Source organism: Empidonax traillii, unplaced genomic scaffold (genome assembly GCF_003031625.1).
Source record: "Empidonax traillii isolate 1590-97213 ecotype Southwest subspecies unplaced genomic scaffold, ASM303162v1 scaffold1100:size221516, whole genome shotgun sequence".
Lineage (NCBI taxonomy): Eukaryota > Metazoa > Chordata > Aves > Passeriformes > Tyrannidae > Empidonax > Empidonax traillii.
The window spans coordinates 142,808-160,121 of record NW_020956293.1 but is presented as its reverse complement, the minus strand read 5'-3'; the positions used below and the strand labels follow the sequence as shown (position 1 = coordinate 160,121).

Below are 17,314 nucleotides of genomic sequence, written 5' to 3'. Positions count from 1 at the left end.
TCCTAGCATCAGGTTAAGGTAAATTTCAGTTGGGAATTTAAAATGTACACACATGGTTTTCTTCTCTTCTTTCAGTTCACCTAACATTGTTTCTGTTATGCTGCATAACTTTTGGTATTCTATAGCAGGGTTAGCTTACTCATGGGGCAAGTTACTGTCAAGAAAGCATTTTTACATGCCAAACATATTTTCAAATACAAGAAAATAGGAGGAGGAGAATATGCATGTGCATGAACAGGTGCTGGATCAAAAATGGATCTTGTATAGGTTTGTTAAGCTTTTTTGTTCCTTGTATTGATTCCTCTTCAGGACAGGTGGAGTTACTGAACATGACCATCAGAGATGGCAGACTGAGAAGCACACAGTCAGTAATACTGGGATCTGAGATCTGTGGTTGAAATGTAAAACTATAATAAAAAACCCAGTTATGTGTGAATGAGGAGTGGATTGAGGTGGTCACCTTCTGAATGACTGGGAAAAAAAAGCTGTATGAGTGAAAAAAATCTGTGTAGATATCTATGTGTGTGAACTTAAATACTTTATAAGTGTTAAGATTTTAAGAGGATGTATTATATAGATTTAATTATGGTAAGTTGCTGCATGCTAGCCTTCAATGACTGGAAGCAAGAATCAAAGACCTGCAGGTTAATGCTGGTCAAAATTGACTAAATGGTCTGTTGGTACATGGGAACTATCAGAATGGCTTTTGCCTATGGTCAAGACAGGTTTGCTTCTGTTGTCTATTTTTGTGGTTGTGCTACTAATGTTGCCATGTTTGGTGTCGTGTTTGCAAAGGGCCCGGCAAAGGACGACCCAGGCGATTTTCCTAGCACAAATACAAAAAGGGGTTACGCGTGTGTTTTTAAATAGCTTAAGACATGCAGTTTTGCAAAATAGAGCAGCAATTGATTTTTTGCTTTTAGCCCATGGGCACGGGTGTCAGGATTTTGAGGGAATGTGTTGCATGAATCTATCTGATCATTCACAGAGCATACACAAACAGTTACAAGAGCTTAAGGAACGCATGCATCATGTAAAAAAAGGACCTGTGGGATTGGATGCCTGGTTGGCGTCTTGGGGAGTAGGAGGTTGGCTAAAAGATATACTTAAACAAGGACTGTCTATACTCGTTTTCATTCTGGTTTTATTACTTATTATTCCGTGTATTTTTAGGTGTCTTCAGGATTGTATTATTCGTAGCTTTGATTCTATGCTTAAACGGAAGGGGGGAAATGTTGGGGCCTTAGCAGTTTTAAACAAATATGCTGAGTTCTGAAAAGACCAGGAGTTGACCGTTAGACAAACAAGAACAAGTTTACGGCTACAAGAATGCAGAGGTCAGCAGAAAGCAATATGAGGAAAACGGTGATAACAGAAACTTTTCCCAGGAATGTGTGCTTTAAGACCACCAGTGTTTTTTAATATCTTCATTAATGACATAGACAAGGGATCAAGTGCACCCTCAGCAAGTTTGTAGATGACACTAAGCTCAGTGGTGCAGTTGACACACCTGAAGGACAGGATGCCATCCAGAGGGACCTGGACAAGTGCAAGAAGTGGGCCCATGGAAAATTCATGAGATTTAATAAGACCAAGTGCAAGGTGTGCACTTGCAGCCTAGAAAGCCAACCGTGTCCTGGGCTGTAGCAAAATACCATGGGCAGCAGGGCATGGGAGGTGATTCTGCCCTTCTGCTCTGCTCTCATGAGGCCACACCTGCAGTGCTGCATCCAGCTCTGGGGTCCCCAGCACAGGAGGGACATCAACCTGTTGGAGCAAGAAGAGGTCACAAAGATGATTAGAGGGATAGAGCACCTCTCCTATGAGGAAGGGCTGAGAGAATTGGGATTGTTCAGCCTGGAAAAAGGAAGGCTTTGGGGTGACCTAACTGTGGTCTTCCAGTACCTGAAGGAAGCCAACAAGAAAGATGGAGAAGGGCTTCTTACAAGAGCATGTAGAGACAGGACAGGGGGGAATGGCTTCAAACTGAGAGTAGGTTTAGATTAGATATTAGGAAGACATTCTTTACTGTGAGGGTGGTGAGACAGTAGAACAGGTTGCCCAGAGAGGTTGTAGCATCCATCCCTGGAAGTGTTCAAGGCCAGATTGGATGGGGCTTGGAGCAACCTGGTCTAGTGAAAGGTGTCCCTCTCCACGGCAAGGTGGTTGGCACTAGATGGCCTTTAAGGTCCCTTCCAACCCATGACATTCTATGACTTTATGATTGTAGGAATATGTTTATTCCTTTTTCTATATGTGTTTATTATATGCCCCTGTAAATTACACTACCCTACACCCAACAAGCTCAAATGGACAACTCCAGCTATGCCAGCCCCAGTGGAAACTGTCCCTTGAGCAAGAGGGTGGAATGTGGGAAAACAACAGAAGATTGGCAATGAGGATTGTAAACACACTCGAGTGACCTGCAGCTGAGGTGTAGAAAAATACATATATCATGTTAATTGTTGTTTAGCCTTGTGTGTTTGACAAATAGAACATGTGTGTTTAGATAAAATAGGCCTGTGACAAACTTAAGAGGCACCCTACCAAACATGCTGATTCCTGCCCTGCAGTAGGAAAGTGGTAAACTGCGCCTGTGCAAATCCATGATAAACAGGTGAAAACAGCAAGGTCAGTGATCCTCCAGCCTGGATTGAGCTCTGCAGTGCCTTCATCCCTGCTTGTGTGCCTCTGCCCAGGTGTTGCTTTGGGGATCTCCCAGTTAATGAGGTAATGAAAATAAATATACTCTTTGCATTTCAGCTGTGATTTTGTGGGTTTTCCCACATCCTATCTATGCTGGCTCACACATTGCTTTAGTCTCAAGATATTCTTCCATTGCTTTCCTAGATAGTCTTAGAGTCAAATATATTCCTATCTTCTATAGCATGCCAGAAGTTAAGAAGCAACCTCCAGGTAGGATTTGGTTGTACTATTATGCAGAGCACTGTCCAGGACGTCACTTTCAATTTCTAGAGAGAAAAATCTATGCTCTTCACTCACTCTATTCAATCATACAAAGAGATGCCCCTAATCCAATGCTACTTCTGGGAGAAAGAATTTAAACTTAAAGGAGGCAAATTTGAAATGAAACCTGGTCACAGACTGTTGAAACATTAGTCATTTCTTCAGAACATGCCAAAATTTGAAAGAGCCTGTACAAAGAATGTACAATAGAAACATCTACACTGAAAAAAAGATATGTTAAAAGACAACTAACACATTGGATACAACAGGCTTTTTACTGGTTATGAAATAAAGACAAGTTAAAATACAATAGAATTTAGCTATATTAGTAAAAGTTAGCTAGGTTAAGTGTGACTTTGCAAGATTGTAACTGCTTGAAAGAAGGTTGCTGCCCAAATTGTGGGCAATTAAAATAAAGCTAGTTTCCATAAACAAAAGGGACTGTCAGGGAAAGCAGGAAAGACTTTTAGCATGTAGCATTGCAAGGGACACAGAAGAAGGGGTGGGGGGAAACCTAAGCTGTTTGAAATGATAAAAATTTATGTAACTAAATTAATAAGAATAGGAGCTAGGCAACCAAATGTCTATTTAGATAAGGCAGACTTTGTAAAGAGTGTATATGAGAGATAATTTTGAAACTCACTCCTTCAAATGTATAAAAAGCTGTTGTGTTTCTTTACTCGGTGAAATGCACGGGGGGGACAAAATCCCCTGCATCTCCCCGGCCGTAATAAAAGTGTGCTTTACATATTGTTTAAGGATTTCTTTGAATCAATTTGGCACCCCAGATGGGACAAGACCTCTGTTTGTCTGTGAAGACCCTCCGGAACCGAGCACCCTGGGACGTTACTCCGGTGAGGCTCCCCGAGCTCCACTGGATCATCACGGGGGTGGACGAAGATCCTGTGAAAAGGTATACAAATTCTAAAGCACTCTTTTATTTCTCCCTAGGGTTTTGGGAAGGAAACCATAAGTTGTATGCTGGTTTTCTAGGGCTCTGACTTGCTAGCAGCTAACAAGATCAGCATCTTTCTAATTGTGGGTTCGAGTCCCACTGGAAAGTTGCATAGGCTTTGATTGTGAGTTAGAGTCTCACCAAAACTATATCAAATTCCTCGGGCTAAGAGGATTTGGAAGAAAGAGACAGATGTTTTTGGATTTACTGTTGTGGTTGGATTTTGGACTCGGACTTGGAATTGCCATCATTATAAGCCTGGTAATTTATTATCTTTGGGTTTGTTTTAAACCATCTGTGGGTATCTCTTGTGTATGTTGATTATACTGTTTGCTTTTGTTTGTGAGTATTATCTTTTATGTTATAAAATTACTGTTGTATGTTAAGTAAGCAAATATTGGGAATTATATTTGTGTATATTTTGTTACCGTTTTACTTCCAACCATGGCAAAAAGACTACCTTCATGTGTTTATGGGAGATAGTGGTTTCATGGTTTACAGAACTAATCAGGCAGCAAACTGACTCTAACACTTATTGTGTGCAGGAATTAGGCCTGGAAGTTTGCTGGCCGCTTGCAGATGCCACAAACTCCAGGCTTACCAGCCTCTCTGCTAACAGCAAACGAAAGTGCTAACCCTTATCTGTGCTCAACTTGTAATAACTGTTCACCTCGTATATTTGTAATCTTCATTAAATGTTGGCAATTTTGGTGTGTTAACCTGAAAATAGGGACAGGATTGGCACTGGGGGACTTAGAACTCGAAGACGAAAGCACATGCATTTGTGGAGGGGTTCTACAAGGTTGGAGAGCATGGTGACAAAAAGTTATAAATTGTACGGATGGAACTTTAGCATTAGAGTGGTTGAATTTAGATACTGTTCTTATACAGTGCCAGAGGGAATGATGAGATCTGTATATGGAACAAGACAAAAGGAATAGGGGTGGTTCTCCTTTTGTTAGTATCCAGATTGTGGGGATTGCTACCCTGTGTTAGTGGATATAGTTTGTAGGGAGTGTGGATATTTTAGGGCAGTAAGAACACCCTAGAAAAGAACTTTTATTTTGTTCCCAATGTCAGGCTGAAAATTCCTGCAAGACAAGAACAGGCAGTACTAAAACAGCTGACAGAACTGATTCAAAGCCTCCCTGCTTTAAGGACTAATTGGGCCTGTAGACAACTGAAACTGGTGCTGTGTGGTGTGTGTGGTGTGTACTAGAAGTGTGTGACTGAAACGTGCAAGTAACCACAGAGTGAGTGGGAGCTTGAATTTGCATCTCTGTTATCTTGCAAAGGACATGACCAGACACAGGCAAAGCGAAAGCTAGAAATGGGAAACCAGCAGGGGAAACAAGAGGTTGACAAAAGCCCTTTATGGTGTATTTTAACACACTGGAAAGAAATAGGGGGACCTCAGGGTGGGAATACTAAGAAGAAAACCTTAACCAAATACTGTTCTGAATGGTGACCCCTCTATAAACTAGGGGAAGGAGCAAAGTGGCCAAAGCATGGATCATGAGACTATAATATCTTACTACAATTAATGTTGTTTTTGTGAAGGGAAGGAAAATGGGATAAAGTAATTTATGCCGATATGTTCTTTGCTTTGAGAGAACATCTGGAATGGCAGAGAGAGTGTGGCATTAATTTGGCACTGCGAGATCCATTTGTTCTAACTTTAGAATGAGAGAATCTAAAAGAAGGAATAGGGAAGCTTAAACAATGTTGTTCAGCATGTTCTATAGGACAGAGGTGTTTGAAATATAAGAACAGTGAACTAGAAAGTGGAATTGATGATTATGTAAGTCCCTTTGGAGAAAGGGCAAATGAAATAGCAGAAGAGGGGGCTTCCGTCCCCCCCTCAGGGCTGGTAAAAGATGAGGACAATAAATTGTCCTCATCCTCAGGACAGCAAGAGAGGGATGGAGAAAGAGGAAGAAGAAAAACTTCTCTTTCCCCATCCTTATCTCCTCTGAGCAGGCGAACATGCAGCAAGACAAGGGTAAAATCTGTTTCACCACACGCAGGGGCCAGACAAATCATACAAGCCCCTTTAAGAGAAGCTGCAGGACCACAAGGGCCTATAAGGCTTAAAGATAATTTCTCTATGGGAGATCTAGAAAATTGGAAGAATATTGCTTGTAAATATAGAGATGACCCAGTTGGGGTAGCAAAGAAGTTTAAAGCATCTATTAAGTCTTTGGATCCAGACTGGGATGATATCAACTTGATGCTAGATGCCTTGACAGAAACTGAAAAGGAGTTAGTATTAAAAGTAGCAAACACATACACACAAACTACGTTAAAGGCTGATGATAATTTAAATATTTTCTTTCCACAAGACAAACCACGTTGATAATCCCAACCATTATCAACTTCTTCAGAATTACTGGGGTTGGGTGTCTTAGGGAATGGAAAATGCAGTTCCCAAAGCTGTGAATTGGGGTTCTCTTTATGCAGTAAAACAAAACATCGGAGAAACCCCCACTGAATTTCTAGATCAATTAAGGGAAGCAATGCGAACTTACACCACCTTGGATCCGTTAGGGGATCAGGACAAACAGCAGCTAATCTCACTGTTTCTGGGTCAGTCCTCGGATGACATCTGCTGCAAACTGCAGAAGTTAAAAGCTGAAGATCAGAGGAATATTGAAAAATTAATTGAGGAGGCGTAGCGGGTATACAGGAACAAGGAAGGGGTAGAAAGACAGAAATTAGGTAAAACTATCACAAAGGCAACTATCGCCACCCTGGATAGGAAAGACCCTCACTCTGGAAGACCTGGACGACACCCTGGAAACAGTGATTATCAAAAATTGAGACCAAACCAATGTGCCATTTGTAAACAAAGTGGACACTGGAAAAGAGAATGCTCCCAAAATAGATGAAAACCTCCTTTGGTGGCAGAATTAGAACAGGACTAAGGGGGACCGGGGAGTTAGCACTCCAGAGACCCCCTGGTTATAGTGGAACTGGGGAAAGACATACAAGTTCCTTTATATGCCTTACACACCTAAATCACTTTTAGGACGGGAATTTCCAGCCAACTGGACTTCAAAGAAACACCGCTGCCTGAGGCAGAAGCATGGTTTACCAACAGAAGCAGCTATGTGAAAAACGGTACCTGCAAAGTTGGATATGCAATAACAACCACAGATCACATCATCAAAGCGCTGGCACTCTGCTGGCACTTCTGCACAAAAGGTAGAAATAATTGCACTCACCAGAGCGTTGCAATTAGGAAAGACAGTAATATTTGGACAGAATCAAACTATGCCTTTGGGGCAGTTCATGCTCATGGAGCAGTGTGAAAAGAAAGAGGGCTGCTCATATCACAAGGAAAACAAAGCACGCAGAAGAAATCCTAAAGCTACTCGAAGCTGCCCAATTACCAAGAAAGCTTGCCACTATGCATTGCAGAGGATATCAAAAAGGTAATACAGACCAGGGAAAAGGCAGTCGATTGGCAGATCGAGAGGCGAAAAAGGCAGCAGAAAACAGCCAGGTAAGACTTGTCTCCCTAGTCCCTGATGGCAAAATCATAGAGGTAAGCTCTAATATATCATATTCAAAGGAAGATTTAAAATTAATAAAAGATCAGCAAGCTCAACTCAGAGGTAACATGTACCAGTTAAAAACAGGACAAGTAGTGATATCTGAAAAAATACTATGGAAAGTTGTACAGGCAGAACATGACAAAACCCATTGGGGGGCAGATGCGCTGCATAAATACCTAAGGAAACAAATTATAGAACGAAATTTATACACTACCATAATCCAGGTCACTAAACATAGCAAGACTTGCCTCCATAATAATCCTCATACAACCAATAAAATAGAGATAGAGACAACTGGCAAGGGTAACCTCCCAGGGCAACACTGGCAGATAGATTTCTCAGAGCTGCCTAGGAAATGAGGTTACAGATACCTATTGGTCTTAACAGATACTTTCTCAAATTGGCCAGAGGCTTTCCCAACCTGAAGCAATAACTCTCCAGAAGTTGTCAAGATGCTACTTAATGAAATTATCCCCAGGTTTTGAGTACCTGACATCATCTCCTCAGACCAAGATCAACATTTTGTAGCTAGTAGTATACAAAAGATTAGCAGTATTCTGCAAATTGATTGGCAGTTACACACTCCATATTGACCACAGGCAAGTGGTCAGGTGGAAAAAATGAATCATTTGATAAAACAATTGGCAAATATCTGTCAAGAAGTGAATCTGCATTGGTACCAAGCCTTACCTCTAGCTTTATTGTGAACCTAAGACTGAAGAAGGGCTAAGTCCTTTTGAAATGTTATATGGGAGACCCTATGGGAATTATTAGAAAGGAGAAGACTTCACACAAATTGGGGAAGGACATATACGGAAATATTCGATCTCACTGAGTAAACAGTTGTCAGAAATTAACAAACAAGTAATGAGTACTCACTCAAGGGGAATAGACCACCCCTTACAAAACGTTTCACCTGGAGAGTAGGCGTATGTCAAAACTTTTTCAGGCCAACCACTAGATGAGAAGTGGAAAGGACCATACCAAGTGCTTCTGACTACCTTCACAGCAATCAAAATCAAAGACTGGAGAACATCATTGGTGGAGTACATTTCTGGGAATAACCAATAAACAATCACCCACTGTAGCCGAGCTGTTTAACTTCCTGGTCCACCCTGTCTTGGTCTTGATGCCGACAGCATTCCTTCTGACAATCATCAATCTATGGATTGGGTGGAGGATTAAGACTGTAGCGCAACAAGTACATGTGCTCTAGACTGTACAAAGGGTGATGCAAAAGAATTTGCATCAGTTAAAAAAAAAAGGGAGGGAATTGAAATAAAAACAAGTTAAAATACAATAGAATTTAGCTATATTAGTAAAAGTTAGCTAGGTTAAGTGTGACTTTGCAAAATTGTAACTGCTTGAAAGAAGGTTGCTGCCCAAATTGTGGGCAATTAAAATAAAGCTAGTTTCCATAAACAAAAGGGACTGTCAGGGAAAGCGGGAAAGACTTTTAGCATGTAGCATCGCAAGGGAGACAGAAGAGGGGTCGGGGAAACCTAAGCTGTTTGAAATGATAAAAATTTATGTAACTATAGTAGTAAGAATAGGGTTATACTAGGTACATGAGCACTCCACTAGGTTAACCATAAAAAACCCCACAAACTTATTTTAAGAATACAACCTGAGTGCAGTCTAACTCATTTGTGAAAAAATGTTTTCAATTTGCATACCCCAGTATTTCAACAATTCTCACAAACAACACAACAGGAATAGTTTAAGATAATACAGAGGTTTTTTTCCCCTGCGGTGAATGGCATCAAGGGAGAGTTTAGTTTGTCTTTTATTTCTACTAGGCTTCAAGCTTCCTGCAAGGCATCTGCACCCTACTGGGAAAAGCTGTTTAAGTCTATGCTGAAAAAAAGCCCCTTTGATAATCACTGGGCAACCGTTTTTAGCAGTCTTTCCACATCTGTGTCAGCTGTGTTGCTAGTTAATCCAATAATCTCAAGGCCATCTTTTTATGCTTATTTCTCCCCTTATAGAGGGAGAAAGCTTGTCTTCCTTATAAGGGCATCGAGTGCATATTTGTGTAGCAAAACATACAGACAGCTCAAGAATTAAGACTGCCTACTTTCATTACATATCTGATGATGTTTTAAATAAATGCAGCATAATTAGCTTCCAAGAATTGTTTCCGTAAATACAGAAGAGAAAAATTTTGCTCCTCCAGCGATTACTTCCCCTTGCAAGTCCCAACCCCTGAGAGGTCAACTAATACAACTCCCCTTTCCTGAAAGACGTTCACAGCATACCAGACACTATTTCCACAATACCACGCCCGGTCGACGGCATTCAGAATGTAGCCCCTGGCCTCCACCCTGTAGCCAACGCGTCTGGGGGCGAGGCTCCAATTAACAGCCTTCTCGCGGTTGCCCCGAAAACACGTCAGCTCTACAGTCGCTCTCCCCAGCCCCTTTCCCACCGCCCCCGTAGGCCCCCGGAGCTAGGGCCGCCATATCCCGGTGACCTACCCGGCTTGGCGGGTACGGCTGGGTACTGCCCCCGACGAAACTCAGACCCCCTGCTCCCTTCCCCTCCCCCATCCCCCAACACTCTGAGTGGGAAACAGAGCGGGACCAAGCCCGAACTAGGGCAGCAGCCCAGCCCCAAAACGCCCCCCAGCCCCGGACAGGCCTCAACAGTCACCTGACCCAAGCCCCAGAGGACCGACCACCGTGAGGCGGCCGCGTCCCTCAGCCGGGAACTGAGACTCTGCTGCTCGGCCCAAAATACCCCCCCAGCGCGCTACCTCCCGCAGCCGTGCCACTCCGTGGGGAAGGCGAAGGCCCCTCTCCCCGTCACTTACCCTTGACTTTGCCGAAGGTACCGACGCCGAGCGTATCGCCCAGGATATAGTGCCCAATCTTCACCCGTCCGTGTTCGTGCTTCTGCTTATCCGCCGCCGCCATCTTGAGCCAAGAGCCGAGCCTGCTCGTAGCGCGCGCCCGCGCCACAGTACTAGCGGAGGAGGAACAACCCACCCAAAACCTGGAAGTGAACTCAGCATTTATCACTTTCCTGCCCTCCCCAGGAACAAACCTTTGCTGTTCGGTGGGGCAGGGCTAGGTCGGCTTAGCGGCGCCCTGAGGGGTGAGGCTTCTGTAGGCGGGCCCTGCCGGCAGGTCAAGGCAGTGGGATGGGAGAACCAGTCCCCTAAGGTTGTGGGGCGGAGTGAGGAGACCAGGGCGTTTTTACGCTACCACCTTCCCCGAAAAATAATGGAGATTCGCATGGATTTCGGGACCGGGAGGAGAGGCGGGCGCAGGGCGCTTCTCAGCGGCGGTGACGGTTCCCCTCAGCACCGGCGCGGTGCGAGGAGCTGGCCTAGGCCTACCGGTGTCAAGAAGCGGCATCGCCTGGAAGCTGAAGCTCCCTCGTGTTGCTGGCTGGCACCGCAATCACCCGCGAGGCCTGTGCCCACAGGCACCGGGAAGCTAGAGCTAAGCGTTCCCCACAGCACGAGTTGCCCTTCCCGATGTTAAAGTGAGGTGATGTGTCTAACATAGGCATACTTTTAATTGAGAAATCATGATATCACAATGAGATTGATAGGCTGTCTGCATTGCCACAGCGTGCCACTGCACACTGCAAGGACTACCTGTGGAGAGCAGGCAGCAGTTCTTGCAGGGGTGGCAGCTGTACACCCACATGCAGGCCAGGTTTCAGGCACTAATAATGCAGTGTGTTGCATATCACAATTTAAAGGTCCATTCAAGATGCAGTTATTGCTGATATGCTTGGCTCTGCCAGCAATGCTGAGGACTGATGGCCAAACCCATTTTGCCATGCCATGTGAGGAGTAGCATCCAGGCACAGGGAGCATACTGTTTCCAAACCACCCATGCTCAGTGGTGAAGAAAGGTCTGTGACATTTTAAGATGAATCAAGCTGGGGCAGCCATGTTTTCATCTCTCTGCCTCGCTTTCACATAAGCAAACACCAGTCTGTTCCTTCAGTAAGGTAATTCAAGAGCATAAGCGGCCAGAAGACCAGTCATACTAAAAAATGAGTATTGGGATCCTATGACAGAAAACAGCCACTCACAAAAAACAGACATGCCAAGTTTCTGTATTTCCAATCAACCTTGTAAATTACATATGTTCGTTCTCTTCTCCCTTCTCCCTTCTCCCTTCTCCCTTCCCCTACCTAGGTCCAAATCCAGACCCTATTGTGGGAATATGAAGAGAATTAGGACTCTCTTAACTCCTACTACTTTGACCAGATAATCTATCTTCCAGTTTGTCTTGCTAACTCATTCATTCACATTGAATTTAGGGCTGTAGCCTTCCTTCCATTCATGCATTGTTTGCTTTCTACATATCAATGATCATATTCTTTTATTGTTGACTATAACTGGATTATTTCCTAATCGCTTTCCAACCCTACCTTCAAGAAAACAGATGAAACTGGAGTGACAATTGGATGAATATTTTTGCATGGAAAAATCGAAAATATTTAATAAGAAATGGTATGCAAAAGCATATTTCATAAAGCATATTACAGAGCGTGTATGGTAATAATTCTGTACATAGAATCATAGAATGTTGAGGGGTTGGAATTGTCACTGGTCACAGCCAGCACAGCTTCACAAGAGCAAAGTCCTGCTCATCGAACCTGATTTCCTTTTATGACCTGATTGATCAAGGGAAGTCAGTTGACGTAATCATTTTGGATTTCAGTAAAGCTTTCGATACTGTCTCTCCCAGGATCCTTCTGGACAAACTGTCCAGCCCACAGCTGGATAAGCACATCATACAATAGGTGAGCAATTGGCTCACGAGTCAAGCACAGAGAGTAATAGTGAATGGGGTGACATCAGACTGGTGACCTGTCACTAGTGGGGTTCCACAGGGCTCCATTTAGGCCCTGTGCTCTTCAACATCTTGATAAATGACTTGGACGCAGGACTGGAAGGGATACTAAGCAAGTTTGCAGATGACACAAAACTCGGAGGAGCTGTTGACTCCCTCAAAGGCAGGGAGGCCCTGCAGAGAGACCTTGACAAATTAGAGGACTGGGCAATCACCAACCATAGGAAGTTTAACAAGGGCAAGTGCTGGATTCTGCCCCTGGGATGGGGCAACCCTGGATGTAGGGACAGAGTGGGGAACGAGATGCTGGAAAGCAGTGCCACAGAAAGGGACCTGGAGGTCCTGGTCGACAGCAAGTTGAATGAATCAGCAGTGCCCTGGCAGCCAGGAGGGCCAACCGTGTCCGGGGGGGGCAATCAGGCAAAGCATCGCCAGTCAGGCAAGGGAGGTGATTGTCTCACTCTACTCTGCACTGGGGCGGCCTTACCTTGAATATTGTGTGCAGTTTTGGTCTCTGCAACATAAGAAAGATATGAAGCCATTAGAGAGGGTAACAAAGATGGTGAAGGGCCTTGAGGGGAAGCCATATGAGGAGTGGCTGAGGTAATTTGGTCTGTTCAGCCTGGAGAAAAGGAGACTGAGGGGAGACCTCATTGCAGTCTACAACTTCCTTGTGAGGGGAAGAGGAGGGGCAGACACTGATCTCTTCCCTGTGGTGACCAGTGATAGACCCTGAGGGAATGGCCTGAAGTTGTGTCAGGGGAGGCTTAGGTTGTATATTAGAAAATGGTTCTTCACCCAAAGGCTCATTGGATGCTGGAATAGGCTCCCTAGGGAAATGGTCACAGCATCAAGCCTGCCAGAGTTCAAGAAGCATTTGGACGATATTCTTGGGCACGTGGTGTGACTCTTGAGAATGGGTACAGGCCTAGGAGTTGGACTGGATGATCCTTGTGGGTCCCTTCCAACTCAGCATATTCTGTGTTTCTGTGATTAACAAATCTCCAGTCCCTTCATTCCTGGTAGTATGCATGCTCAAGACTTGGCAGTTTCTTTTTACCCAAACAATGACCCACTGAATAGGCAATAGTTTTGCAGGCCTTTCAGAACCACAAAACAGTGAACCTTGGCTAAGACTGGGAATTCGTCTTAAACAATTTCCTTCCAGATCAACACTTAGAGACATTGTTCAAGTTACCATCTTCGTGATAAATTCTGGCTCTCCATGCTAGGGCACAATGAAACTCAGTCTATAGTGCCAACATTCCATTTCTCTTCCGGGCAAGTTCTTTTCAGTAACACATATAACCCTCTTTTTAAATTCAGCACAGAGATAATGGATCTTTTCAAAGTGGAGGTGCTATCAAATGAAAAGTCAGTTAAGGGATTATTTTTAATGAATTGCTTCAGTGTATACCATAAACAATTTGTGTGTGCAAACACATGTATTTTCAGGAATCCCATGCTTCCCTGAAGTAAAACATGTACAAAAGGTGACATTTTCTGGATAAGACAATTTATTTTAACAAATACATGTATCTTTATGATGAACTGGAGGCTGTAACAGCTGCTCTCTTGGGCTTCGGCGTGGTTCCCTCACGGAATCCATTCCTGCAATTAGAAATATGGTTACTACTTTTTGAAAGGGTGACTTTTGCTCCAAGTTATTTTCTAACAAGTAATGTTTCAGATCAGGTTCACCAGCTTTTTTCAGCTTCTCTCAGTAATGCACTGGAATCACTATGGAGTTCATATGTTCAGACATTTTTAATAAGAAACATAATTGACAAACTGTTTTGAATAAGCAATATGCTTTTCTCTTCTACTGAAGTAAATTTGACTTCTTCAAACAGGAAGATTTCAGTAACTGAGTAAATACTGCAAGACTGAATTTGATACAGCACACTCACTGAAGGCATGCTTTAACTTTATGTTCCTACTAAGCAACTCAGCAAAAAATTTCACATTTGTTAGTGTTGAAGTGCAAGTCAATTTCTTACAGAAATCAGCCCCAAGCTTGCTTTTGGATATGACATTTCTACTTCAGCAACACTTGGTGGAAATTAGGCTGCAGTTGCGCATTGTAAGTTATTTTTTGGATGCTTCTGGGAAAGACTGTGCTCACCAAAAAACTCCTGATGAATGAATCCCTCCAATACACCTAGGTCCAGGACTTAAAAGACTCCTATTTTTCACTATAAAATCCAATAAACATTTTTAGGAAAAGACTCTTGAATTGCTTGGTATTTTTCATCCATCTTTCTGGTGTATTAGGCCAAAAGTTACAAAGGTGCATTTTAGAACATGGAGGTCATACAAAAAGAAATTCTTAGCGAGTTTAACAGTACAGTACCTTTTAAGTACAACTCAAAGCTTTATAACACATTTTAGATAAGAATCTGATGTTAGTTACTTACTGCTAATTGAACTCCAAATTAAAGAGCAACCAATAAAGCATTTAAATCCTTAACTTTTTTTTTTGGGCAAGAGGGGATTTGAATGCATTTCAAGAATTGTATCTTATAAAAATATAACTTCAATGCAACCAGCAATTTCAGACTCCCCCAAAGAAGCAATGCTACACAAAGCATACCTTTTCAAATGTGGGTGTTTTATTACAATACCCTCTGTGTTCTGTACTATCTACACTTAACAGAAACATCAGAGCTTGCTATACATCCTATGTAATAAAAATTAGTGAGCTTTTTATAATTGGCAGCATATTCATCGGAAGATATAAGCCATAATGCATTTCCACAATATATTAAAAAGAAACACCATACCTCATCAAGTGTACTAAATAAGTATTAACTTTGAATGATGAACTTTATAATTCAGTGAAATCCATTCAAGATTTCAGATTACACTAGTTTGTAATGTCGTACCTGAATCGACGGTAGACCCTTTTCAGGTGTCTCATGCGACCAGTACCAGTGGTGTTGCGTCGTTTAGCCTTTGCACTCCAGTTATCTAGAACACAGGAGTTACTATTACTCATCTGCAACAAATAATTAGTTGCACAGTACATTTGAATAGCACAACTATTCAATCTGACAGAAGCAAAAGAAAAAAACAATTATAAATATAGTTATATCAGTGTTAATTTCAAAAATAGCTCCAAACACTGCAAGATGTAGTCTTGCCTGGTTGGAAAAAGCCAGACTATTGAAGATGACAAAGAAACACAAGTTTTTAAATTCAACTCTGTTACTTACACTTTCTCTTACGCTTAGCAGGGTAACCACATTTCCCACAGGTAGATTTCTGCAGGTGGTATGCCTTGGACCCACATCGACGACACAAGGTGTGTGTCTTATTTCGTCGCTTACCAAATGATGATGTACCCTTCGTCTGAGAAATATTTCAAGACATTGCACATTGTATCACTATCATTCAAAAGTCATATAACTGAAAACGTAGGCTTCTCTAAAAAACACTCACAAATTCACAAAGCCCAATAAACATGGCAGAGGCACACTGAACTCTGAAACACCAACTCCTTACACCTCTTTGCCATTCCTATACCCCTGCCCAGTGCTGAAATAAAATGAAGCCACCGAGGGACTATCTCCAATTCCTTTCTCATCTCCCCTAAATTTATCAGTGATAAACAGTAAACTGCTTTTACCTGAGGGAAGGTATTTATTCTCATAGATCAACCGTACACTCACAGGAGGCTTTGGCAACCTAACCCCCTCTTGCTACCTTATCTGAAAAGCTGCCTCATCCCTGGGGAGAGCGCTGGCCCAGCCAGGCCCGCAGCAAGCAGGGAGACCCCGAAGGAGATCCCGCGGTAGCACGGCCCCGTACCCCATCGCTGCCTCTTCGCCCAGGACGAGACGCCCCGCGCCCCCACACGGCCCGGGAACGGGGTCCACCGCCAGGCCCTCAGGCTCAGCTCCCAGCATCATCGCCCCGCAGCGCCGTGCCGCCGCTGAGTCCGGCCGCAGCAGGGCACAGGGCCCCCCCACGCCCCAGACGAGGCCCGCAGCCCCGCGGAGCCCAGCACGGCGGCGGATGAGAACAGATACCCCGCACCCGGGCCCCAGCGCTCACCATCTTCTCTGGGCGCCAGCACCAAAGAGGTTACACCCTACCCCGCTTCCGCTGTAGTTCGGCAAGCGCTTCCGGGGAAGCGCTGGGAGTGTCCAGTTGGACACGGCGGAGGGATCCGATTCGGTGGTGCGGCTGCATAGACCTGGCCTGGCCTGGCCTGGCCTGGCCTGGCTCGGCGCGGCAGAGAGCGATTGCTCTGCTTGATTGGCCTCACTCCAAGTTGTGTTTAGGAGCCCCTCCGGTGATGGCCCCTTCCCGCTGGGTCCGACCTGCTGGGACATGCGGAGTCCCTGAAAGCCTTAGTGTCCTGGGTGAGACCCTCGGGGGTCAGACCCCAAAAGCTCCCCACTGACACTACCTAAAAACTGGTGTTTATTAGGGCATCACAATGTGTCCTAGGCTATGGTGTGACTGGGCCTGGAAATAATGATTAAGGGGTATCTATGTGTAGATATGTCAAGAAAACATTTAACACACCTAAGTTGCCTTACTGGTGCATAATTTTTAACTCTAATGCATCTTCTCTGTGATAGTGCCTATGCTGCTATTCACAGGTGCCTATAGCTCCACTTCAGGCTGTAGAATCAAGTCCTGGCCCTATTTCTACATTAAGTGAAGCCTATTTTCATGACTGAAATTCAGGGACAGGATATTCATGGCTGTAATACATACTTTCAAAGTGAATTGCCTTAAAAAATAGACAGCCCCTACTGCATGCTTTGTTTGTCAGTGCCCCCCCCCCAAGCTCTGAACACACAACGTGACAGTCTGCCTAAAGCATCTCAATGGACATCATTAATGCAAAATTGGGTTTTATTCAGAAGCATAATTTAAATTCTTACATACCAGCCTACCACGCATCTTCAGTAGACTCACAATCTATAGGCAATTTTATCTAAGAAAAGTTAATTTTGGAGAAACAATATGTACAGTGAAAACTTGAAGAAATTTGTGTTTAACTT

The 17,314-nt window shown here is 43.7% G+C and overlaps 2 protein-coding genes and 1 non-coding gene across 3 annotated transcripts in view; all 3 read right to left on the bottom strand.

Annotated features, from left to right (window-relative positions):
* Positions 1–10,409, bottom strand: part of LOC114068623 (5'-AMP-activated protein kinase catalytic subunit alpha-1-like) — a 36,153-nt gene extending 25,744 nt beyond the window's left edge. Inside the window, exon 1 of the mRNA XM_027904901.1 lies at positions 10,292–10,409. Within this exon, the coding sequence (XP_027760702.1) occupies positions 10,292–10,394 (103 nt within the window). The 5' untranslated portion in view covers positions 10,395–10,409. The remainder of the gene's footprint in view (positions 1–10,291) is intronic.
* Positions 10,410–13,790: 3,381 nt separating this feature from the next.
* LOC114068621 (60S ribosomal protein L37-like) lies at positions 13,791–16,403 on the bottom strand. The gene is made up of 4 exons (XM_027904900.1): positions 16,353–16,403; positions 15,512–15,647; positions 15,182–15,266; positions 13,791–13,907 (listed from the first exon to the last, which is right to left on the bottom strand). The coding sequence occupies exons 1-4, from the start codon at positions 16,353–16,355 to the stop codon at positions 13,838–13,840; spliced, it is 294 nt and encodes a 97-aa protein (XP_027760701.1). The 5' UTR covers positions 16,356–16,403; the 3' UTR covers positions 13,791–13,837.
* On the bottom strand, positions 14,009–14,089 carry LOC114068624. Its single transcript, XR_003573631.1, has one exon. It is a non-coding gene; the product is annotated as a small nucleolar RNA SNORD72 (small nucleolar RNA).
* Positions 16,404–17,314: the final 911 nt, after the last annotated feature.